Source organism: Salmo salar, chromosome ssa25 (genome assembly GCF_905237065.1).
Source record: "Salmo salar chromosome ssa25, Ssal_v3.1, whole genome shotgun sequence".
NCBI lineage: Eukaryota > Metazoa > Chordata > Actinopteri > Salmoniformes > Salmonidae > Salmo > Salmo salar.
The window spans coordinates 22,645,695-22,673,036 of record NC_059466.1 but is presented as its reverse complement, the minus strand read 5'-3'; the positions used below and the strand labels follow the sequence as shown (position 1 = coordinate 22,673,036).

Below are 27,342 nucleotides of genomic sequence, written 5' to 3'. Positions count from 1 at the left end.
AGATTAATTTCAGCCCTGCCATGCACAGTACTGTAGGCTACGTACAGTATATGGATACTTTCAGCGTGAGGGAAGTTTAGGTATAAAATGATGTGGGATGATGTGTTGTCAATTTCAGGCGATACCTGTACATACAGTATAGCATAATTTGCGGAGGCATTGGAGTGATGTGATGGAATGATGGAGTTCACACAAACACACGTCATGTTGGCATCAAGGTTTATTATCCTTTATAATGTACAATATACAAAAATATAGAGTACCAAAAAATTCACAGTGTCTAAAAGGCAGTGATTACAGTCTACATCACATATCTAATAGTACCACCAGGTCAGTTGCATAGAAGGGCACCGAGCCAATCAGGGGACAAAGATTCACATTGTGACATCCAGCTTGCCCAATCAAAAATTACTACAGGGCCAGGGGAAGCCAATCAAAGTGTGTCATCATTTAGGGGGAGCCAATCACAAACCAAAAAATGTGGGTCAGGCAAGTGGGGAAAAGGAAAACCACTGGGTGGAGGGGTTGCTGTAAATCCTCTAAACAGCTGAATTACTTTGATCTAGTCAATGGACTATCGGAATACTGTTACTATACACTACTCACCATTTTCTGTGTCTTGTTCACTTAAAATGTTTATGTTTTTTAAACTGTTGTGGTGACATTGATTTTGTATTAAAATGGCAGGAGTGCTTCTAAAAGGACAGGCTGTCTTTGTTACTCTAAAGCCTTATTTATACCTGGTGAACATTTTTGTAAAAAAACTAAATCCGTATCGGGCTGTCTGTCTAAACGCAGCCTTATTCATCCACCGTGTCCGCACTGTGACCAGATTTCATGGTCCCTCACTGTATGAAAATTATTTGATGGATTTCTTTCAAAATAATATTTATTTATTTATTTTAAGACACATCAATTATTTTAGAAGGCAATATAATTATAATTTAAATGGTTTCACTGTCCAGAGACTTGTGAGACATCCAGACAGAATGAGTCCCTGACTACCTCCGGAGGTGGTCAGTAAGATCTGATCACAATCAGATCATAATGTTTCTTCTATACCTGTCTGCATATGTTGGCACAATCAGGATGTGGACACAATCAGGACAAGGCATGTATGTTAGCACCAGGTATAAACGGGGATTAAGATACTACATAGGATCTGGACAAACTGTACATCTATAGAAAGTTACAAAACAGCTGGAGAAGTTGTCCAGACCGTAGTCAACCAGTCACATTGACAAACTCTATCCCCTTACAAACCCCATGGTTGGTGAGTACATAGCTGCTGCACTTTTTCTTTTACAACTAAGGCTTTTTTATTTTTTAAACAGTGTTAGCTATACAACAATATACATTTACATTATACTAACCTTTAGATGTCATTAATGCTCTGCAGATCGAAGGCTGTCTCTTATGTACAGATAGAGCTCTCGTGCATATAACGGAACTATAGAATTAGAATGATAGAATAGAATCATACCATTTCTATGGGTGGAACTGAAAGCATTGCTGCTAAATTAGCATTCATTTTAACAGCGGGCATAATAATAAAATATAGCTCAGTTCTGTTTCTGAAATGCCCTTTATGATCCAAGCTTCACTATAAATAGTGTTTCCTTATGAGAACTGCGCAGCTCTCGTTAACTTACAATGATTATCATCTTATACATGGAACATATAGAAACCCAGTGGAACATTAGGAGTGCTATCATCATAATGTGTGGAAAAAATGCACATACCCCTTTACAGATCCCATTATATACACAGTCATATGTAAGAAAGAATTACATTTACATTGTACAAAATATATACAGTTGTCTGTTCCTCTCCTCATTCACCCTCACAGGCATACACATACGAAGCAAGCAAACATACACACACGCAAACATGTGTGCGCACACACGCAAACACACACGCACACACACAAAACAATAATCTCATACCAAAGCATTTCTAAGCATGATTTAGCATTGCAAAGAGAGGGACACATTGATATTCGCTACAGTCAGACTGAATATTTGCTTCTACATTATTTTATTTTTGTAAAATCTTAAAGGAGAAAAGTGTGTGTTTTTACAACCAAATCTCTATTTTATCATTATACAAGTATTATACAAGGGTCCAGACACTTATTTTGCAATTTCACTTTTTTTAAATGAACTTACCACAACCAGCAAGTCATTTCCTCATCCTTGTTGTGCAGGGGGCTCTGAAAAAACATGAACAAATGCTCCAAAAATATTTTTGTCAAACAGAAACCCTCTCAGTATAGTGATGCAGGTCTTTAGATGTTGTACACATGAAATTGTGTCATTCAGAACTTTATGCGCAACGTTATATTCCATTTTGTTGCGACTCAAATGATACCTCTCCATCCATTTTAGCAGCAGGCTACTAGGAGAATGGAACAGCTGGATAGGGGAAACAGCTAGAGTTGCAAAACATGGAATATAATGTTGAGGATAAAGTTCGGAATGACACAATTTCATGTGTACAACATCTAAAGACCTGCATCACTATACTGAAGGTTTTTCGTTTCTAAAAGGATTTGAGTGTTTTTGGAGCATTTGTTCATGTTTTTTCAGAGCTCCCGTACTGCACAATGAGGATGAGGTTGTGACTCGCTGGTTGGGGGGTATGTTCCTCAAAAACAAGTGAAATTTCAACAACAAAAAGGTCTGGAACCTTCTATAACATGCCATCAGAAATAAAGACGTGGTTGTAATAAAGCCAAATTCTCCTTTCATTTGTCAGACACATATTGGCTACTAAGCTGCTGTGATTTTTTTTATGTTGTGGTGTGAAACTGATGAGAAACTCAAAAGTGAATCAGCCATCCCTTATTTGTGAAATAAAACATTTCCTCCTATCTTACTGCTCTCTTGAACATCAAAACAAATAACCTCCCTCATAAAAAATGCCCCACTACTATCTTTTTATCCCACCTTGTATGATATCATAGAAATTCGGTTGCAGCCATATTTAATATGACCACTGAGCGGTAGGTAGGTAGGTATAGTACTCAGTAGAATACATCCAGTCCATTCTAGAACCAAGGGAATTCCTTCCAAAAGTCTTTATATCAGCATAAAAAACAAGTAATAGAAAGTCAAATTTGACCCCACATGATCCTCTCTATTGTATACCCAAAGCTGGATGATTCCAACTGTATTTCAGTCAGACACCTCATCTCTGTAGCCCATGTTCAGATCATTCCCTGGGAAACATTGCCTTTGTGAACATACCGATACAGTACATAACACAGCCAGCCTGAGGTGTGGGCCTTGTTTGGACATAAGCAGATAGAGAGATTCTCTCCAGCAGTGAGTATGTCTGTATCTATGTGGTCTAGTGTAGGCACTTTTCCTATAACAGATCACACGCTGCCATTCCTGGATGTGCCTCTGTTCCCATGGTCCCATAGTACCACCCAAAAACATGGCGCCACAGCAGAGCTGAAGTCCCAGGTACTTGTCCTCCTCGTGTCATTTGATGAGGCGAGGTGACCTGAGTGCATCCATCCACCTCCAAACACAATAGAACTGATATTGATCTCTTCATCTCTTGAATTAATTGAGTTCTTTTTTTTGTTCCCTCCCGATTCGCATCCACCATACTGAAGGACAGACACAATGATATGCGCTGGTAGGGTTGTTCTGGGTAACTGCTTTTGTTGTTGGGAGAATTAGGTGTTTATCATGGGGATGGATGCTGCAGACCGAGGGGATGTTGGTGTCATTGAGATTCATTCATAGGCCTCCCAAGTGGCGCAGTGGTCTAAGTCACTGCATCGCAGTGCTAGAGGCGTTACTACAGACCAGGTTCATTCCCGGGCTGTGCCACAACCGGCCATGGCCCGGGAGTCCCATAGGACAGCGCACAATTGGCCCAGTGTCAGCCGGGTTAGGGGAGGGTTTGGTCGGTGGGGCTTCACTTGGCTCATCGCGCTCTAGCGACTCCTTGTCGTGGGCCAGGTTCCCGCAGGCTGACGCTGTTCGCCAGTTGAACAGTGTTTCCTCTGACACATTGGTGTGGCTGGCCTCCTGGTTAAGCTGGCGGTGGTGTTAAAGAGCGCGGTTAGGCTGGTCATGTTTCGGAGGACACATGCCTCTCCCGAGCCCGTTGGGGAGTTGCAGCGATGAGACAAGATTGAAAATTGGGGAGAAAAAGGGAGTAAAAATGAAATTAAGTAAAAAAAAGAGACTCAATCATAGAGGTGACCAGACAGACCAGGGAAGAGAGGTGGCGGCCATTTGAGTTTTCTCCTAAGGCCAGGTCTCTAGCCTCTCTGGATAGCAGCACACCACCTACAGTAAGGCGCTCAAGTTGTCAAGTTCCACAGGGATAAGTAGTTCTCCAACTCCATACTGTAGCTTATAGTGTCTTATAGAGTTCATCATTTATCTCTCCACCGAAGCACTACGTTGACACTGTGATGTCCAGTACTCACCCCCCCCCAAAATACACCCCAAACTATGATAAAATTCCTGGCTCTACTTAGCGAGTCTATTGGAGGCATCGGCACCCCTACAGAGTGCTGATGGTATGTTCCAGGTATACCCTTACTCCCCCCCCCCACCATTTGGGAGATACCATGGGATAAAGGAGAGGGGAGCAAAAATGAGTTCCAGGTCAGAGGTTGGGTTCAGTCACCATGCCTTCTGTCACCATGGTGATCGGGGTGGAGTTCAGTTCAGTCTGGGTGGGCGGGGCCGGGGGCCATGGGGGGGGCTGTCTCAGCTGTTGTTATAGGTCCTGCAGGGGGAAGGGGAGGAGTCAGGCCTGTTGTAGTCATATTTGCCCAGCGCTGTGGGGTAGTAGGTGGTGGTGTACATGTTAGTCTGCTGCAGGGGCGTTGGGTAGAAGTTAGACCTCTCATCTGGGAGCAGGTTATTCTTGTTCAGGGTCTGGAGGAGGAGAGAAGACAGTGTCATAACAGGTGACAGTGGCTACAAAATTAGACAAAAAACACTGATCAGTTGAAAAGGTACGTACTGTTCAGTAAAGTGTTTTTCTGGGTGAGGTGGGAAGAGTAGAGAAAACAGTCATAACAGTGTTATAACAGTGACATAAGAGTTTTATACCAGTGCTGTAACAAATGGGTTAGTTTACCAACGACTCAGAAAGGAGCAATATCAATATATTAGACTCTTACAGGTTGAAAAGTGGGCAACAGTGCTGGGTACTGTAAGTGGATTTCTAAGCAAGGTACAACCCTTCAACAAATATGATTTAGCAGCGAAACATCAAGCGTAATCAATGAACAAATATGAGAGGCATGAATAAATTACAGTAGGCGCCTCCAAAAAACAAAATACAAAAACATTTACTTTGTATCCCAAATGGCACCCTATTCCCTTTATAGTGCACTACTAGGGCCCATAAGGAAATGAGTACACTATATAGGAAATTAGGTCCCGTTTGGGACACACTTAATTTAATGCACTTGTACTTTAGAGGCAGGACGCTAGACGCCACAAAGCGCCGACAAAGGGAACACTTTACGGAGGGCTGCTGAGTAATGTCATTTATGTTAACAGCTCTAGGCCAAACACTGCTCTGTAAATGGGTTACAGAATCAGTGAAATGCACAACAACGTTGGGTGGTGAGGGCCTGTGAAGAAACAACTGCATAATGTGATGGCTAAAGCAACAATAACAGCAGTAGTTCTCAGGTTGAGCCAGTGGCTCTAGCTAGGTAGCCTGGTTAATGCTGCACTCAATGGTGAAACTTAGAGAAATCCATAAGGATGCCAGGCAAATAGCTAGCTAACTACTTGTAGTATGAAACCTGCCTGGTCTGGTCGTTAACCTAATGAGACATAGCTGCTCTCATCGTATGACTCTCATAATTAGGGCCCAGCATGAGGACCCAGACTCAGCAACACATTAGGACCCAGCCTCACTCAGCCACAAACACATCACTCAGCCAGCTGGTGGCTGAAAACAATCAGGTTTCGCCCTGAGAAGCAGCAACCGTCACCTGAGATAAAGAGCATCCTAGCATAGTACTTGACTAATTATGGGGAAATACCATTTTTTTATTTTACCTTTATTTAACTAGGCAAGTCAGTTAAGAACAAATTCTTATTTTCAATGACGGCCTAGGAACAGTGGAACTGCCTTGTTCAGGGGCAGAACGACAGATTTTTACCTTGTCAGCTCGGGGATTCGATCTTGCAACCTTTCGGTTACTAGCACAACGCTCTAACCACTAGGCTACCTGCTGCATAATATGCAACACCAGTATGTATACTAGGTGGATCATGATACAACGTCGGTCCTAGGGCTAACCCTGCCACATGCAGGGAGGGCAATGCCATTGTGGGACAGATCGATGAGATCGGACCGTGACTCACAGGCACACACAGGTTTTACATTCCTCAAAAGATGCTGGTTCCAGCATTATAAACAGCAGTGGGAGTCCATGGCTATAACAGGCTAATGAGGGCCATTAATAAGGAATGAGACTCTGAACAGAAAGTGGAGTAAGGAAACCAGGTGAAGAGAAATAAATATATGTTCTGAGCTCCCACCATATCTCATCCCCTGTACAGTAGTTAATGTAATGAAATAAACCTATGCATATGGAATCTCCTGTCAAAATCAAATGAATGACTGGTGTTACCTAATCTTTGTGCTACGCAGAAAATGGAGGTTTCATGGTGTGGGTATGCAAGCACGTGTCTGCATGTGTGACAATCCTTGAATACCTGTGACAATACCTTGAACTCCATGGGCGTGTACTTCTCGTTCTTTGGTGTAGTGTTGCCCTTGTAGTTGAGGTGGTTGGGCGTGGTGGGGTGTATGACGGCGGACTCCTGGGAGGGCTTGTGGAAGCGCTGGCTGTACACGTAGGCCAGAAAGGACAGAAGGCCCGCCCCCAGGAAACAGGACACGCCTGTGGCTATCAGGTGCAGCGAGGTGAATGCTGGGAAGACACAACAAAACCGACAGATGGTAGGAGATCAGTCAGGATGTTTGGTTCACTTATCTGTGCCTGTAATCTGTCGTTTTCTCTCTTTCTGTCCTCCATCAGGTATTGTATTTCAGTAAAATGGTGGTTCATTCAGGGGAAACTCTACCTCAGTAGCCTGGTCGATAATCTGTTTGTGCTGTCTTGCCAACTCCTATGGTCATTCAATAGCAACTCCTATGGTCATTCAATAGCCACAGGAGTTGGCAAGACAGCACAAACAGATCGGTGACCAAGCTAGCAAAATGTTGGTTTATTGAAGGGTACCAAGCTCCCTCTTCTCAGATCCCCTGGCATCTTCCTGGAAACTGTCTAATGGTGTGGCGGCATAGCCTTTTCAAACCATTACCGTTCCCAGCAGGCTACCTACACCTCATTCTAATGGCCATATTTTTTCACAAAAGTAGTGGGCCTTTACGAGTCCTGTATTAGCCGTCTCTTTTTTCGCAGCTCCCCCATCCTGAAGTAATACTGCAAAGAATGTAGCAAAGCAATTAACTTTGGTCCTGAATACAAAGTGTTATGTTTAGGGCAAATCCAATACAAGATATTACTGAGTACCACTCCATATTTTCAAGCATGGTGGTGGCTGCATCATGTTATGGGTATGCTTGTAATCATTAAGGACTGTTTTTTTTTTCAGGATAAATAAGAAACGGAATGGCGCTATGAGCACAGTCAAAATCCTATAAAAAAAAGCTAGTTGTCTTTCCACCAGACACTGGGAGATGTATTCACCTTTCAGCAGGGCAATAACCTAAAACACAAGGCCAAATCTACACTGGAGTTGCTTACCAAGAAGACAGTGCTAGACAAGTGGCCGAGTTACAGTTTTGACTAAGATTTACTTGAAAATCTATGGCAAGACCTGAGAATGGTTGTCTAGCAATGATCAACATCAATTTGACAGAACTTTAAGAATTTTGAAAAGAATAACAGGCAAATGTTGCACAATCCAGGTGTGTGTGGAAAGCTCTTACAGACTTTACTAGGGTTGAATGGCGGGAACTCGGTTACCGAGATTTACCGGGATTTACCACGCAAAACGACTCACTTTACCCGGGATAAATAACAGTGAGAAACCGGTAAATTATAATAAATTATTTATATGAACAGCACGGCGTGAAATGGAAGTGTTAAATAATATGTGATGTCTAAATCTGTCTTCTCTACTGCCTCTGCATGATGAATCATCAACGCTCAGGGTGGGGACAGACAGCCCACCTCAGTATGGAGCGCAGTTCAATGCATGTAGACCTACAATATCATCTCATCATGGTAACTTTCTTTCTTGTGACAGGTACTGTAGGCCTACATTTTCTGCAGCATAGCCTACGGTACAGTAACATAAAGCCAGAATGAGCGTCTAATTTACCCATCTCCATCTGGCTTTCGAGGGTCACCCTGTTTTTTAATTGTAAAGATATATATATTTTTTTGCAGCTGCAGTTTTAAAACAGGCTATCACTCCAATATCGTTGTTTTAAATCAGTGCACATGCGGGCACTCTCTCGCAGTCCGTTTCTCTCTCCATTAACGCCATTCAAATTGCCTCTACAATAGATAATCCTGTTCTAGATTGATTTATAGCCCTATATACAGTGCATTCAGAGAGTATTCAGACCCCTTGACTTTTTCCACATTTTGTTACATTACAGCCTTATTCTAAAATAGATTTTTTTTTTTTAAATGTACTCATTAATCTACACCCAATTCTCCATAATGACAAAGCAAAAACAGGTTTTCAGAAATGTTTATTAAACATTTATTAAAAATGAAAAACTGAAATATCACATTTAGTGTATCAGTATCAGTATTTAGACACTTTACTCAGTACTTTGTTGAAGCACCTTTGGCAGCAATTCCAGCCTCGAGTCTTCTTGGGTATGACGCTACAAGCTTGGCACACCTGTATTTGGGGAGTTTCTCCCATTCTTCTCTGCAGATCCTCTCAAGCTCTGTCAGGTTGGATGGGAAGTGTCGCTACACAGCTATTTTCAGGCCTCTCCAGAGATGTTCAAATCGGGTTCAAGTCCAAGCACTGGCTGGGCCACTCAAGGACATTCAGAGACTTGTCCCGAAGCCACTCCTGCGTTGTCTTGACTGTGTGCTTAGGGTCTTGTGTCCTGTTGGAAGGTGAACCTTCGCCCCAGTCTGAGGTCCTGAGCGCTCTGGAGCAGGTTTTCATCAAGGGTTTCTCTGTACTTTGCTCTGTTCATCTTTCCCTCAAACCTGACTAGTCTCCCAGTCCCTGCCGCTGAAAAATATCCCCACAGCATGATGCTGCCACCACCATGCTTCACCGTAGGGATGGTGTTAGGTTTCCTCCAGACGTGATGTTTGGCATTCAGGCCAAAAGGTTCCATCTGGGTGTCATCAAATTAGAGAATCTTGTTTCTCATGATCTGAGAGTCCTTTTGGCGCCTTTTGGCAAACTCCAAGCGGGCTGTCATGTGCCTTTTAATGAGGAGTGGCTTCCGTCGGGCCACTCTACCATAAAGGCCTGATTGGTGGAGTGTTGCAGAGATGGTTGTCCTTTTGGAAGATTCTCCCATCTACACAGAGGAACTCTGAAGCTCTGTCAGAGTGACCATCGGGTTCTTGTTTACCTCCCTGACCAAGGCCCTTCTCTCCCGATTGCTCAGTTTGGCCGGGTGGCCAGCTCTAGGAAGAGTCTTGGTGGTTCCAAACGTCTTCCATTTAAGAATGATTGAGGCCACTGTGTTCTTGGGGACATTCAATGCTGCACAATCCTGTCTCTGAGCTCTACGGACAATTCCTTCAAACTCATAGCTTGGATTTTGCTCTGTCAACTGTGGATCCTTTTAAAGACAGGTGTGTGCCTTTCCAAATAATGTTTTTATTTATTTAACTTTTATTTAACCTTTATTTAACTAGGCAAGTCAGTTAAGAACATATTCTTATTTACAATGATGGCCCACCAAAAAGCAAAAGGCTCCTGCGGGGACGGGGGCCTGGGATTAAAAATAAATACAATATAAATTTAGGACAAAACACACATCAAAAAAAGAGAGACAACACTACATAAAGAGAGACCTAAGGCAGCAACAAATGACAACACAGCATGGTAGCAACACATAACAACAACATGGTAGCAGCATAAAACGTTATTGGGCACAGATAACAGCACAAAGGGCAAGAAGGTAGAGACAACAATACATCACACAAAGCAGCCACAATTGTTAGTAAGATTGTCCATGATTGAGTCTTTGAATGAAGAGATTGAGATAAAACTGTCCAGTTTGAGTGTTTGTTGCAGCTCGTTCCAGTCGCTAGCTACAGCGAACTGAAAAGAGGAGCGACCCAAGGATGTGTGTGCTTTGGGGACCTTTAACAGAATTTGACTGGAAGAACGGGTGTTGTATGTGGAGGATGAGGGCTGCAGTAGATTTCTCAGATAGGGGGGAGTGAGGCCTAAGAGATTTTTATAAATAAGCATCAACCAGTGGGTCTTGCAACGGGTATACAGAGATGACCAGTTTACAGAGGACTGAATTTAGTCCCATGCAGGAAAAGCTAGACTAGAATGGCTTGCTGGACATTATTGTTTTAGCATTTCTTATACCAATAGACTATTCGAAGAGGGACGCACGCTCTTTTTTGCTTAATGTTAAACACAAGAGTGAATAGAAGAGTGAATGGTGGTTGGCTATAGCAGTTATTTATTCAGACCCATAACCATTCAACCTTCATTAAGAGAAGTGACAGCCTTCTCTAGTGACAGCCATCTCTTCTTCTAATTCACTAGCCTATACTACTTTGTTGGCCGCATGTGCTGCACCAGAACCGTATGTTCTCTTCTGCTTTATCATGGTTTGAATGATGTGCATAATTCCAGTCCATATAATACAGTATTATACAATACAGCAATACAGTTAACACTAAAAAAGATTAGCCTACTGGAGCTAGTTTCATTTATTTAACCAAGAGAGCATATAGCTAGCTACATCTATGGGTGTTTATGTTTTTCTGTTGTGCATAATGTGCAGTATATATGTACTGCACATTATGTATTGGCTCATAAAATGTATTTAATACTGTATATGGCTCATTAGGCTCAGGTAGCATCAGGTTATACCAGACATATTTATATGCTTTATAATCATTTTGAATGACACTTCTGGTTTTCCCGGGTAACCCGGGAGAAAAGTGATTTATTCTCTGGATGGAACATTTTTTAAATACCGGCAAAATATTCAACCCTGTCACACCCTGATCTGTTTCACCTGTCCTTGTGCTTGTCTCCACCCCCCTCCAGGTGCCGCTCATCTTCAACATTATCCCCTGGGTACTTATACCTGTGTTCTCTGTCTGTTGGCAGTTCGTCTTGTTTGTTCAAGTCAACCAGCATTTTGTCTCAGCTCCTGTTTTTTCCCAGTCTCTCTTTTTCTCGTCTTCCTGGTTTTGACCCTTGCCTGTCCTGACTCTGAGCCCGCCTGCCTGACCACTCTGCCTGCCTTGACCCTGTGTCTGCCTGCCGTCCTGTACCTTTGCCCCACTACTCTGGATTATCGACCTCTGCCTGTCTTGACCTGTCGTTTGCCTGCCCCTGTTGCTGTAATAAACATTGTTACTTTGGGTTTAACCTGAAACGTGATAGTACGAACTGGCCATGACTGACCAGCAGATTTGGACCAGCTCTGCAACGCCATCTCCTCCCAAGGGGCCTTCATTGGTAGACAGGAAGAGTTGCCTTGCGGTCTGATGGAAGGGGTCCAGGACGTGGCCGAACATCACAACCTAGCATTGGAGCAATTCCATGGGTTGCCTACTAGGCAGCCTACCACGACGGTAACCTCCCAGCCCCTCAGTAACCCGCCTGGTAAGCTGCGCTGTCACCCCGGTTTCCCGGGAACACCGCTTACCTCCCCCGGAGCGCTACGATGGAGATCACAGAACCTGCCGGGCCTTTCTCTCCCAGTGCTCCCTCATTTTTGAGCTGCAGCCTTCTTCGTTCCCCTCGGACAGCTCGAAGATAGCTTACATTACTACGCTGATGTCCGGGAGGTCACTTGCCTGGGCCATGGTGGTGTGGGAGCAACAATCCACAGCCTGCCTCAGTCTGGAGGTATTCGTGGTGGAGGTGAGAAAAGTTTTAGGCTCCAGTGTCCGGGAGAGAGGCTGCTCGGAAGTTACTCCAGCTTTGGCAGGACACCCTCAGTGTGGCGGACTATGCGGTGGATTTCAGCACGCTAGCAGTGTAGGGTGCCTGGAACCCGAAAGTGCTGTTCGACATGTTCCTGCGCGGATTAACGGAGGAAGTACAAGGACAAGCTTGCAGCCCGGGAACTACCGACAGATCTCAACTCACTCAGTGCTTTAACCATCCGGATCGATGGTCAGCTACGGGAAAGTAGGAGGGAGAAGAGGTCTGATTAAGGTCGCAATCGCTCACTCAAGGATCCCACCTTGCATCTGATGAACTCCGGAAGTCCCCGGCGTCTTCGTCCCCGAGAGGATCCGAGCTTACCCGAGTTCCTCCAAGAGCCTCCAAAGACAGCCAATTTGCCTCTTCCCGAGCCGTACGCAGACTTAACACCCAGTGTTATCTGTATTGCGGGACTGTCGGTCATTATGTGGCTACCTGTCCCTTCAAGAGACCTAGCACATTGGTAGGAATGAGTATTCTGGTGGGTCTTAAGGATAATGTTGCTTCTCCCCTTACTCGCCCCCCTCTCCATGCCACCCTGCTGTGGGGCAACCAGATACTCATCAACTCAGAGGACGATTTGAGTCTTATGAATGTTACCCTGGCGTCCGAGCTGGACATTCCCACTCAACCCCTCTCCATTCCCATGAATATTATAGTGCTAGACGGGCGCTCTATATGCCGGGTCACCCACCATACCACCCCCATCAACCTACAAGTGTCGGAACCACAGCGAGACGATCCAATTCCTGCTAACTGAGTGTCCGCAGGTTCTGGTTGTCTTGGGATTCTCTTGGCTCCAGCAACACAATCCCTCGTTTGACTGGTCTACTGGTGCCATCATGGGCTGGAGCCCGTTCTGCCACGATCATTGCCTGAAATCATCTCTGCCTGCCCCGGGACATCTTCCTGGGGGCTTGGAAATAGCCCCAAACCTCTGCGTCATTCCTGCGGAGTACCAGGACCTCCAGGAGGGGTTCAGTAAGGCCCGGGCCACTTCACTTCCGCAATACCGACTGGTACCCAAGGATGTTATGACGGATGTGCTGGCATGCCACTATAGCCCCGCGAAGCTGAGACCTTTCCCCCCTGCTCCAAAATCATTAGCCCCTCTGGTGTTCGTCCTCTGTTGTCCCATACCCTCTGTATACTTTCAACTTTTCATGTGTCTAGATGTAAATCCATGTCTCACAGTCCTTTGTCTCCTGTTTGTTACTTCAACACAGTCTACATTTGGGTCTTACCTGAAATGTGATACAACCCTAAGACTTACCTAGAAAGACTCATAGCTGTAATCGCTGCGAAAGCTGCTTCTACAAAATACATATGTAAATTAGCAATACATTTGCTAACATTTCTAAAAACATGTTTTCACGTTGTCATTATGGGGTATTGTGTGTAGATTGATGAGGAAAAAAATGTATGTAATCCATTTTGAATTCAGGCTGTAACAACAAAATGTGGAGTAAGTCAAAGGGTATGAATACTTTCTGAAGGCACTGTAGTGGCAGCCTTCACAACTAACTCTTTCGCTCTATCCCTACACCCCCCCACCTCCAACCCCCCCACGAACGATCATACATGCACACACGTAGATGGTTGTCAATCCACTTACCTCCGCATTGCTGGTCCTTATCAAAGCCAGACGCAGGGAGAATCACTGCAACACAACACACAGACAGACAGACAGACAGACATGCAGAGACAGACACACAGTCAGCTACCAGCACATGCAGATTCTTACCACCCACAGACACAGCTGGAATCACCCCAAGACACCAGAGTAGACTTTCATTTTAACTGGAAGATGATATACTGTATATGGTACATACAGCACAAACAAACAAGCAAACATCATGAAACACAATCAATGAATCATTTCTCCAGTGGAATGTTGTAAATGTCTTGAATGTTGAATGTTGTGTAGCCTGAGCCAATCATTTAATCAAAGTAAAGCCAATCATTTAAAGTTAAACCACGTCTGCCTTCCACTAATTCATCAGGAAGGTAGTGGGAGAGAGGGAGATGGAGGGAAGGGTGTGTTTTTAATTGAGACGCAACAATCCAATGATTAAATTTGGGGCAATTTCCCCCCAGGCAGTGTCACACGCAATCCCAGTGACCTTACGATTTCTATCGCCTCATACAAAATTGCAATAAATTAGATGTGATTTTGTCTGCATCCCAAATGGCACCCCTATTCCCTATATAGTGTACTACTTTTGATCAGGGCACAGGGCTCTGGTCAAAAGTAGTGCACTATATAGGGAATAGGGGGCCATTAGGGATGCATCCTTGGTGTTGTGACACATTAATATTAATTGCGAGAAGCCTTGATTTAATTCACTTGGTATTCTGGGCTAGTGAGTCTATCTTGTCTTGTCTCTGGCAGCCAGGCCCTGAAAGATCACTACGGCAAAAATAAAGGAAGAAACCTTAACAGACAGAGACATCAGAGGAGCAGTCTGAGAAGCCTGATTTACTGAGATTAACACTAATTAAGATAGCAGATGGGCAAGGCCTCTGTCTGGTGGGGATTGGAGGAGTTTGATAGTATATGGGGCAGTTTCCCGGACACTGATGGATTTAAAAGCACGTTTAGTTTAACATGATTTTTATACTAGGAAATGGCTTATTCTGGAAAACTGGCCCTATGTGTGATGATACGGCTCATTTCAGTGTGTGTCCATGTTACATAATGATGATGACGACGATAACGATGATGAAGGTGTGTCTGACTCACCTGGGATCTCATTGCAGTCCCTGTGCTCGGTGCTGTTTCCGACACAGGGGACGGAGCCTTGAGCTCCACAGACCCTGCTACGTACCTGCAGCCCTGCATTGTCACACACTGACCACAGAGACCAGGCCATCCAGCCGCCTGCACACACACACACACACCCACACACAATGCGACTGTCAGTACACAGACAAATGACCATGGACTCACCCTGAGTTGAAGTAACTGCTGCAGTCTTAAATGCCTGGAACCAAACATGCCCACCCAAGAGCATGAGACAAACAAACTAGCCCCACCACAGCACAGCCACAAACAACCTTAGCCATATACAAACAGACCCAAACGTTTGTGAGGTAAACTGTATTGAGAAAGCAAACCCATAGTTTGTTTAGTGCATAGCCAAGATGTTTGTGTCCAGAGCCAAGTGTAAGCCATGTTTCCCGGCCGGCAGGCACTTGTAAACAGAAAGGATCCTCTCCCAGTTTCCCAACACATAATGACAAAACCCATTAATCCAAAGAAACTGTACATATATTAGGCTCTATGACTGCAGCCATTCTGTTTACCTCTAGTATCAGTCAGAGACTCAGTCACTGGCTGTTGAAGCAGCGCCACCTGCTCTTTGATCTCCCACAACTAGTGTTGGTAGGACAACAGAATACAACCCCCACGGTACGGTGTCCATATTAGGATGGCGTCCATATTAGGACCGCCTCAGAGTCAGAAGCAGTTGGTGGCCTTGTGACTCTGAGCCTGTCCTAATATGGACATCGTACTGTCGCATAATATTACAATTATGTTTAATAACGCAGAAAACCAGCCCTCTTACTATAATTGCTTCATTCATTTCATTCATTTATTTACGTCACTCAACCAAACCAATGCGTCTGAGCTGTAGAATTGGATCAAGGCAGAAATAAAACCCTGAGGCACCTCTATTAGCATTCACTGTAATAACGGTCACACACGCACGCACACACAAACACAAAAGCACACACACACACACACCTGTCCTCCATTAGTTAGCACAATTTCTTTAGTCAAGCCATCTCTGAAAGGGACATCAGATAGTCCGGGGACTGACAGACACAAGGCCTTTTGGCTAATTGGAGGAGCACTGTATCTGTAGGGAAGTGAGCAGGGATCTGTGCATAGATGACCAATGTCCTGCTTGTCAGTAAATGTACCGTAGCCGGAGACAAATGAGATGGCCACGTCATTAGCATGGTAAACTGTGGACAACCACAGGCAACCGGGTAGGCACACACACACGGCCACACGCCGCAGCAGAAACAGAAGCAATATTTGCACTGGCTAGCAAATTCCAGGAAATAAAGAATAGATTAGGAATCAGATAAAACAAAAAATAAACTTTTTAGAAATGGTGTCTCATCTCTCATTAGGGCTGTGGGCTTATTCAGAGACACGTCTGAGAGTAACTTTCTACCCAGGACGGGATTAGCTGGCTCAGAATCACACATACGAATGACAGTGTCCTACTGGGAGAAGAGCAGCGGCAGCGTAGCCTAGTGGTTAGAGTGTTGGACTAGTAACCGAAAGGTTGCAAGATCGAATCCCCGAGCTGACAAGGTACAAATCTGTCATTCTGCCCCTGAACAAGGCAGTTCCACTGTTCCTAGGCCGTCATTGAAAATAAGAATTTGTTCTTAACTGACTTGCTTAAATTAAAATAAAAAAGAGACAGTACACAGAGGGACGTGCAGAGCATAGGGCCTGGTTACACATACAGTATAAATATCAGATCCCATCACCACACAAGATTGGGCCAAAAGGCACACCACCACAAGGCTGGCACTGTGGCTGCAAAAGGGAAGCAGCAGACAGGCCGGGGACTCCATTTCACAGCCCTCTCTGGAGCGACATAACAAGGTGTTGATTGGCACAGTATTGATCAGTGAGTAATTATCATGATAGACTAGTTGTAATGTAATGACCGTCCTGATGTAAAGGACAGGGAAGCCTGTGACTCTGATGGATGGGATGGATGCGTGCGTGCGTGCTCCTTACCGTCACAGGTGTGTGTGTTGCACAGCGCTTCCTCAGTGTGTAGGCCAATACAGATATCTCCTCCGTTGCCAGGGCTGGGGTTGTTACAGGAGCGGGTACGCTGGTAGTGCCCTCCACCACAGGGCACTGAACACTGAGACCAGGACGACCAACACGACCAGGCTCCACTCACTGGACAGGAACACACACACACACACAAAAAGACAAACACACACGCAAGGTTAGATATCTATCTCTCTCATCACTAACTAGGCAAAAATAAACATATGAAATGTTATCCTCTTGTAGCTGCAATAAACACAACCAAAGTCTACCCAGAGGACCAGATAGATTATCTACTTAAAAAACTACACTGCTGTCCATTGTCCATACACAGCACTTTTCATGCCTAAGAATAACTCTGCTATGCTTAACCCCTCTATAAAGACTTGCTATATTAAGTGTGTTGTCATTCCACTCACATTTGTTTTATTTAACTAGGCAAGTCAGTTAAGAACAAATTCTTATTTACAATGACGGCCTACCGGGGAACAGTGGGTTAACTTCCTTGTTCAGGGGCAGAAGGCCAGATTTTTACCTTGTCAGCTCAGGGAGTGGTTAGAGCCCAACGCTCTAACCACTAGGCTACCTGCCGCCCCATTGAACAGGTACTTTCAGTATGTCCATCTGAATGAGAGTGTTTGAGCTGAGAGTGTGAACGGTGAGGGGAGCGAGACAGTAAAGAATGCGTTTGACAGAGAGAGATGGAGGTGAGTGGCTGTAATGCCGTCCTCGCCCCCATCGCCCCGTGCTCTAGAAAACTCCATTTACTTCAGTGGATTAGACAGTAGGGAGAGTGAACTGGGACGTGACTGCTTTGGTTGCATCACACCCCTCTGGCTGTCTGTCTGGCCCCTCTGAGTGCTGCATGGTGATGGGACTGGGAAGGACATTTTGGGGAAAGAGGAATATAAAGAGAGAGCCTCTCAAGAAAACCAGCAAACAGAAGGCTTGTAAAATAAAGATAGCTACATCAGGACCAGAGACTTCTCCTTATAGCCCTTTCTCTGTAACACTCTTTACCATCTCTCACTCTTTACCATCTCTCACTCTTTACCATCTCTCACTCTTTACCATCTCTCAATCTTGTGAAAATCTATTTTCTTCTCCCTTGCCACTCCATCTGTCAATTTCACGGTCTCTCTGTCTCTGTCTCTGTCTCTTTCTGTCAGTCTTGCTCTGCCTCTATAAATCAGGTACCTCTCCCTCCCTCTCTGTCTTCCTCTGTCTATCAGTCAAGGACCTCTCTCTCTCCCTCCCTCACTCTCTCTTTCTCTGTCTCTCAATCAAGGACTTCTCTCCCTCTCTCCCTCCCTCGCATGCACCCTCCCTCCCTCAGTCACATAATATCCAACTGTCAGACAGACAGACAGACAGACAGACAGACAGACAGACAGACAGACAGACAGACAGACAGACAGACAGACAGACAGACAGACAGACAGACAGACAGACAGACAGACAGACAGACAGACAGACAGACAGACAGACAGACAGACAGACAGACAGACAGACAGACAGACAGACAGACAGACAGACAGAGAAATTACAGACTGAGTCATTTAGGTCAGGTTAATTAAGAGTAGAGCATATAGACATAAGAGAATAGGCTGGCACACACAGCCAATGACCATTACTAAACGATACACTCAAGGGATGATCATCAGTGATGCACCAACCATACAACATGAATATAGGCAGTCCACATTCCATTTACATGAGTGTTAAGAGCAGAGCTTGGTGGAGTTACTACTGGTTATAGCAGGCCAACTGCATGATTAGGGGATGATGAGAAGCTTTAGTTTAAACGCTACAAAGACTCAGCTACTGTAACCAAGGACTCCTTGGTTCTGTTTCATTAGCTAATGGAACTAATGATCCCCTCAGCATAACTTTACAGGACTAGCATCAGCATACAGCTCTCTCCCTAGTGGTGTGTTTTAATGGATGTATTATGCTAACCACAACTGGAGGTCATTGATGTATAGTTATGGATATAGTGTGTGTGTATGTGTGTGCAAGTGCATGTGTGCATGTGTGTGTGTGTGTGCGCATGTTCTCTTCCCCTTTACCTTGGCAGGCCTGAGAGTTGCAGTCCTGGTACTCCACGGGTGAGCCCCTGCAGGCTGGCGGGGCAGCCTTGCCCTCTGGGGTGGTACAGGTGCGCTTGCGGGTGCGGTACCCTTTGGCACAGTCCTGGGAGCAGGCGGACCACGTCTCCCATGACGACCAGTCGGAGCCTGCCACTCGTACCACAGGGGTCCTCAGGAGGTCCTCCACTAGAGCTAGCAGTAGAGGAAAGGGTTAATACACAGGTCACTGGTCTGCTCAATACACTGAATCATTTCTACATTACACAGGTCATAGAGATAGAGTAGTATGATACCGTTGTATATCATATAGGTGTATGGAATAGCTCACACATACAAGCGAAAGATCACTGATACCAGGGGATCAATAGGACCAGGCTTTCTTTATACTGAAACACACTCTCTATTCCAAAGCTATTCAGATTATTCAAACCTCCCTCCATGGAGAGTCATACAACTGAAAAATCATCTCCTCTCTGTTCTGAGGAAGGAGTCTTACTTTATTCATATCTTACTCAAGTCAGCTCTGGTCTTATTCTGGGTAAGTCTGGCTAGACTGTGACACGTTGGGAAGTGTTTAAGTGTTTTACAGTGACCTCACTAACTGAATATACTGTATATACAACAGACAGAGCGACCTGGCCAGACATAGAGAGAGAGCGAGACAGAGAGAGAGAGAGACCAGTCTTCCCTTCAGTCCTGTCCAGTCTGGACTGTATTTCCCATTCAGAAGCAGTTCATCAGCTGCTCTCTGAGCCTGTCCTCCTACCTGCCCGCCCTGCCTACACAGCCCACCCTAGCCAGCCTGGCCACTGTCAGCCAGCTACAGTTCATCGATACTGTGGGCGGAGAGCGTAACGCTACCACCAGGAGAGGAGCGTCGGACTGTGACCAGCAGCATTGCATGCCTGCTGGGAGACCCACACACTAACAGACACCAACACACACCAACACACCAACAGACACCAACAGCCACCAACACACCAACACACCAACAGACACCAACACACACTAACAGACACCAACACACACCAACAGACACCAACACACACCAACAGCCAACAACACACCAACACACACCAACAGACACCAACACACACCAACACACCAACAGACACCAACACACCAACAGACACCAACACACCAACACACCAACAGACACCAACACACCAACAGACACCAACACACACTAACAGACACCAACACACACCAACACACCAACAGACACCAACACACACCAACAGACACCAACACACACCAACACACACCAACAGACACCAACACACCAACAGACACCAACACACCAACACACCAACAGACACCAACACACCAACACACCAACAGACACCAACACACCAACAGACACCAACACACACCAACAGACACCAACACACACCAACACACCAACACACCAACAGACACCAACACACACCAACAGACACCAACACACACCAACAGACACCAACACACCAACACACCAACAGACACCAACACACACCAACAGACACCAACACACCAACAGACACCAACACACACCAACAGACACCAACACACCAACAGACACCAACACACCAACAGACACCAACAGTCACCAACACACACTAAAAGACACCAACAGACACCAACAGCCACCAACACACCAACAGACACCAACAGACATCAACACACACTAACAGACACCAACACACACCAACACACCAACAGACACCAACACACACCAACAGACACCAACAGACACTAACACACTAATAGACACCAACACACCAACAGACACCAACACGCCAACAGACACCAACAGACACCAACAGACAACAACAGACAACAACAGACACTAACACACCAACAGACACTAACACACCAACAGACACTAACACACTAACAGACACAAACACACTAACCGACACTAACAGAAACGAACAGACACAAACACACTAACCGACACTAACAAAAACGAACAGACACTAATACACTAATAGACACTAACACACTAATAGACACTAACACACTAATAGACACCAACACACTAATAGACACTAACACACTAATAGACACTAAAACACTAATAGACACTAACACACTAATAGACACTAACACACTAATAGACACCAACACACTAATAGACACTAACACACTAATAGACACCAACACACTAATAGACACTAACACACTAATAGACACTAACACACTAATAGACACAAACACACTAATAGACACCAACACACTAATAGACACGAACACACTAATAGACACTAACACACTAATAGACACTAACACACTAATAGACACCAACACACTAATAGACACTAACACACTAATAGACACTAACACACTAATAGACACTAACACACTAATAGACACCAACACACTAATAGACACGAACACACTAATAGACACTAACACACTAATAGACACTAACACACTAATAGACACTAACACACTAATAGACACTAACACACTAATAGACACTAACAGACACTAACACACTAATAGACACTAACACACTAATAGACACTAACACACTAATAGACACCAACACACTAATAGACACGAACACACTAATAGACACTAACACACTAATAGACACTAACAGACTAATAGACACTAACACACTAATAGACACTAACACACTAATAGACACTAACACACTAATAGACACTAACACACTAATAGACACTAACACACTAATAGACACTAACACACTAATAGACACTAACACACTAATAGACACCAACACACTAATAGACACTAACACACTAATAGACACCAACACACTAATAGACACTAACACACTAATAGACACTAACACACTAATAGACACCAACACACTAATAGACACTAACACACTAATAGACACTAACACACTAATAGACACTAACACACTAATAGACACTAACACACTAATAGACACTAACACACTAATAGACACCAACACACTAATAGACACGAACACACTAATAGACACTAACACACTAATAGACACTAACACACTAATAGACACCAACACACTAATAGACACTAACACACTAATAGACACCAACACACTAATAGACACTAACACACTAATAGACACTAACACACTAATAGACACTAACACACTAATAGACACCAACACACTAATAGAGACTAACACACTAATAGACACCAACACACTAATAGACACTAACACACTAATAGACACTAACGCACTAATAGACACTAACACACTAATAGACACAAACACACTAATAGACACCAACACACTAATAGACACGAACACACTAATAGACACTAACACACTAATAGACACTAACACACTAATAGACACCAACACACTAATAGACACCAACACACTAATAGACACTAACACACTAATAGACACTAACACACTAATAGACACTAACAGACACTAACACACTAATAGACACTAACACACTAATAGACACTAACACACTAATAGACACCAACACACTAATAGACACGAACACACTAATAGACACCAACACACTAATAGACACACTAATAGACACTAACACACTAATAGACACTAACACACTAATAGACACTAACACACTAATAGACACTAACACACTAATAGACACCAACACACTAATAGACACGAACACACTAATAGACACGAACACACTAATAGACACGAACACACTAATAGACACCAACACACTAATAGACACCAACACACTAATAGACACCAACACACTAATAGACACGAACACACTAATAGACACCAACACACTAATAGACACTAACACACTAATAGACACCAACACACTAATAGACACCAACACACTAATAGACACCAACACACTAATAGACACTAACACACTAATAGACACTAACACACTAACATACTATTAGACACTAACACACTAACAGAAACGAACAGAAACGAACAGACACGAACACACTAACAGACACTAACACACTAACAGACACTAACACACTAATAGACACTAACACACTAACAGACACTAACACACTAATAGACACTAACACACTAATAGACACTAACACACTAACAGACACTAACACACTAATAGACACTAACACACTAACAGACACTAACACACTAATAGACACTAACACACTAACAGACACTAACACACTAATAGACACTAACATACTATTAGACACTAACACACTAACAGACACTAACACACTAATAGACACTAACACACTAATAGACACGAACACACTAACAGACACTAACACACTAACAGACACTAACACACTAACAGACACTAACACACTAATAGACACTAACAGACACTAAGACACTAACATACTATTAGACACTAACACACTAACATACTATTAGATACTAACACACTAACAGACACTAACACACACTAAGACACTAACAAACTAATAGACACTAACAGACACTAAGACACTAACATACTATTAGACACTAACACACTAACATACTATTAGATACTAACACACTAACAGACACTAACACACACTAAGACACTAACAAACTAATAGACACTAACAAACACTAACATACTAATAGACACTAACACACTAACAAACATGAACAAACACTAACTTGGTGGTTGTAGCAAATATTCAAACGAGAACTTTGAAAGTCGAAGTGGAGAAGGCTTTCATGTGAACAGTAGTTGAACATGGATCAGTTGGTCCTAAGAGATGGGCGAACGCCGTTCAGAAGGGAGGGGCGATGGCCTCCGGCCGATCGAAAGGGAGTTGGTTCAGATCCCCGAATCCGGAGTGGTGGAGACGGGCACCGCGAGGCGTCCAGTGCGGTAACGCGACCGATACCGGAGAAGCTGGCGGGAGCCCCGGGGAGAGTTCTCTTTTCTTTGTGAAGGGCAGGGCGCCCTGGAATGGGTTCGCCCCGAGAGAGGGGCCCAAGCCCTGGAAAGCTTCGCGGTTCGGGGGGCGTCCGGTGAGCTCTCGCTGGCCCTTGAAAATCCGGGGGAGACGGTGTAAATCTCACGCCGGGCCGTACCCATATCCACAGCAGGTCTCGATCTATAAGCCCAGATAAATAGTGAAGTGGGCAATCAAATACAGTACAAGAAAGGGGAACAATATATAATCATAAATAAAAACGGTTGCCGGTCGGAAGGCCACTAAACAAAAGCAGATCGGAAGGCCGTCGAGCAAAATAGACCAATGAAAAGTGGGTAAACGGCGCGAGACTCTACAACTCTCCAAAGATGGGATAGGCTCCTCCTTTCCCTCGGTATGGGGTTCTGATTCGGGAGGGTGGCGTCGGCCCCCGCCCGAGCCCAGTTCTCCGCATCGCCACATCGCCTGGGTTGCGCCTGACAGGCTCAATTCCCCCTTTCCCTGTTAGGCACGGCTGCATGGCGCACCTGTGGGCCACATCCGAAGGGGATTGGGGGTTGCCGGTGAACCGGGTCTTCCCACCTCGGCTCCAATATCAAGCGCCTGCCTGCAGGATAGTATGAGGAGGTAAGGGAGGTGCCCTCTAGTAGGGCCTCTGCAATCCCTCCTTGTATGACACCTGGTGGGTGTGAGTAGATCTATCTCTGACAGGTTAGTGCAAGGAGGTAGAGAGGGGGCCCTCTAGTGGGACCCCTCCGTTCCCTTCTTGTATGACACCTGGCTAGGGCAGGTCGAACTGTCTCTGGCATGTTAGTGCAGGGAGGTAAGGGACTTAGCCCTCTAGTAGGGCGCTTCTAATCCCTCCTTGTAGGTCACCTGTTCTCAGGTGTCGATAACGATGCAGACAAGAGTTGCCAACCAGAGAATCGTGGCTCGAACGCATCCCCGCTTACTTAGGTAACTCTAAACCGCGAAGGTTTGAATTGAACGCCAACCTTGACGTGGCCCGTCAAGAGTGAGCATTAAAGGAAGATGGCCGGTGCTTAGCGGTTAGGTACTACCAGGTCTCAGGTTCGCCTGAGTACGGGACTCTACACATTAAGGTGGGAGCTCCCTTCCACGCTTCTCGGAGCATGAAGTGGGATGGCATGTGACTAACCCTTAGCAAAAACATACCGTCTACGGATGGGTCCTAGGTTCCGAGGACCCGGAACCTACCCCAATGGTGAATAGAGCGGATAAAAATGCAGCCCGAAAGGGAGGTACCCTACATGCATACGCGCACATGGTAAGGTGCGCAGGGGCGGAATGGGAACATGTATCACTCACACCGGCGAAACCCACACATAGTGTTACAGTTCCATACAGTGCAGAGGGCGCTACCATCCGACGCATGGTCAAATAATCCCACTCTGCTGTCACCCTCAGGTCTCTCGCGGTGACGGACGGAGTCAAGCAGTAGGAATAGGATGCCCTCTCCAGCTGGAGGACGCCAGATACAGTAGCGCTAGTCCTTGGCGACCTTGTTTCCAGGTAAGTAGTGCACTGCACAAGACGGCTCGAAGGCGACTTGACGGCCCGTAGCCGGAAAAGAGTCCACCCCTCCATGCGGATCAACCGAGGGTCAAATGGCTCATGTTCAAAGGAGACGAACCCCGCTTCGACCGGTGCTCCGCATGTCAAAGGGAAGAAATTCAATAAAGCGCAGGTAAAGGGCGGGACCGGGAGTGACTCTGTTAAGGGAGTCACAATCACTCCCGCCCTTTACCCGTGCTTCATTGAATTTCTTCACTTTGACATGAGGACACAAACACTAACAGACAAACAGACACTAACGGACGCTGATGGACACTATTAGACACTATTAGACACTCAGACACTATTAGACACTCAGACACTATTAGACACTCAGACACTATTAGACACTCAGACACTATTAGACACTCAGACACTATTAGACACTCAGACACTATTAGACACTCAGACACTATTAGACACTCAGACACTATTAGACACTCAGACACTATTAGACACTCAGACACTATTAGACACTAACACACTAACAGACACTAACACACTAACAGACACTAACAGGAGGATTCCTTCAACATGCTCTACATCACTGTAGTACCCAGGGGGAGGATACCACAGGAGGCTGCTGATGGGAGGACAGCTTATAATAATGGAAGGGAGCAAATGGCATGGTATCAAACAGCTGGAAACCATGTGTTTGATGTATTTGATACCCCCCCAAACCCATCCTGCTCCAGTCATTACCACAAGCCCAGAGCCGTCTATAATATAGATTGAGAGTGGGTGGGTTTAAAGTGAAAATTATATTTAAACCTGGGCGTTAACTCCCAACCCTCTGCACACCAACACAATACATGTCACTTGCTTAATGGTTGCTACTAGCACATCACAACTAACTAGCGATTCCACATCGGATACTCACTGTCGGTCTCGCAGGCAACCGTGCCGTCGTTGGGGCAGAAGCGGGTCTCTACTTTGCGTCGTCCGATCTGCAACTCGTGGGGGTCTGCCAGCTGGGCGCGGCACATGTATCGCATCCTCTGCTCTTGGCGTGCCCCACCCTGGGTCATGTTGATGGGCATCCACGGGGTCCAGGGGGTGTTCCTCTTTACCTCTGGACACGCCTCCAGGTTACACGCCTTGTACTCCTGTAGGGGGGTGGGTTGAGGGGGAGGGAGAAGAAAGAGAGAGAGAGAGAGATGGAGAGAAAGAGAGGTCATTATTATAAAAGCATAGCCGTATGGGTGCTGAGGGTGCTGCAGCACCCCCTGATAAATCTGAATAACAAAATAAATTAATAAAAAATATTATTTTTTTCTCACAAAATAGTTCACTTGGCCTTTACTAGTATTAGCGGAGATATAGACATCTGTAGCGCAGGAAAAAAAATAAAAAATTCTGCAACTGATCTTTGGAAAAAAAGGTAGTTGTTTAATTAAGAACAGTGTTTTGCAAGATTCAATAGTTGGAATTGTAAGAGTTGTTGCCCTGTCCCTTTCTCTGCAATTGTCATTGTAATGGAATCCAGAAAGAACAAAACCCTGTCCTCAAACATTTACATCAAAACGTGCAAAGTTATGAGAAAAGACACAAAACATCCACATCCAATTAAATATTTTTCTTTATAAAAAAAAAACGTTTTGTGCAGTATTAATCTACCATCCTTACAAACCACTTAATGTGGTCATCTAGGTTTGTACCTGTAGATTGTTCATCACCATGAAGAAAAACAATGCATAATACATTAATTGAGTACATTGAGGCATCAGGTGGTTTGTGAGGATATAATGTGATGATATGGCTCAGTTAGTAGAGCATGGTGTTTGCAATGCTAGGGTTATGGGTTCAATTCCCATGGGGGACCAGCATGAAAAAAATCGGAAAATGTATGCACTCACTACTGTAAATTCCTCTGGATAAGAGTGTCTATGGAAAAGGAATGAATAGAACA

General features: G+C 44.7%; 1 protein-coding gene across 4 annotated transcripts in view; it reads right to left on the bottom strand.

Moving 5' to 3' along the window:
* Positions 1-202: 202 nt before the first annotated feature.
* LOC106586418 (semaphorin-5B) overlaps positions 203-27,342 on the bottom strand; it is a 196,164-nt gene continuing 169,024 nt past the window's right edge. The window contains exons 17-24 of one of the 4 annotated variants that reach the window (XM_045707611.1): positions 26,314-26,539; positions 19,029-19,241; positions 16,918-17,088; positions 14,893-15,030; positions 13,765-13,809; positions 6,729-6,934; positions 4,999-5,017; positions 4,750-4,910 (exon numbers count right to left, since the gene is read on the bottom strand). In XM_045707611.1, coding sequence (XP_045563567.1) covers positions 4,894-4,910; positions 4,999-5,017; positions 6,729-6,934; positions 13,765-13,809; positions 14,893-15,030; positions 16,918-17,088; positions 19,029-19,241; positions 26,314-26,539 — 1,035 coding nt within the window. In that variant the 3' untranslated portion in view covers positions 4,750-4,893. Of the gene's footprint in view, positions 4,911-4,998; positions 5,018-6,716; positions 6,935-13,764; positions 13,810-14,892; positions 15,031-16,917; positions 17,089-19,028; positions 19,242-26,313; positions 26,540-27,342 lie in introns of all 4 variants that reach the window. The other 3 variants (XM_045707609.1, XM_045707610.1, XM_045707612.1) reach the window with 3 other exon arrangements.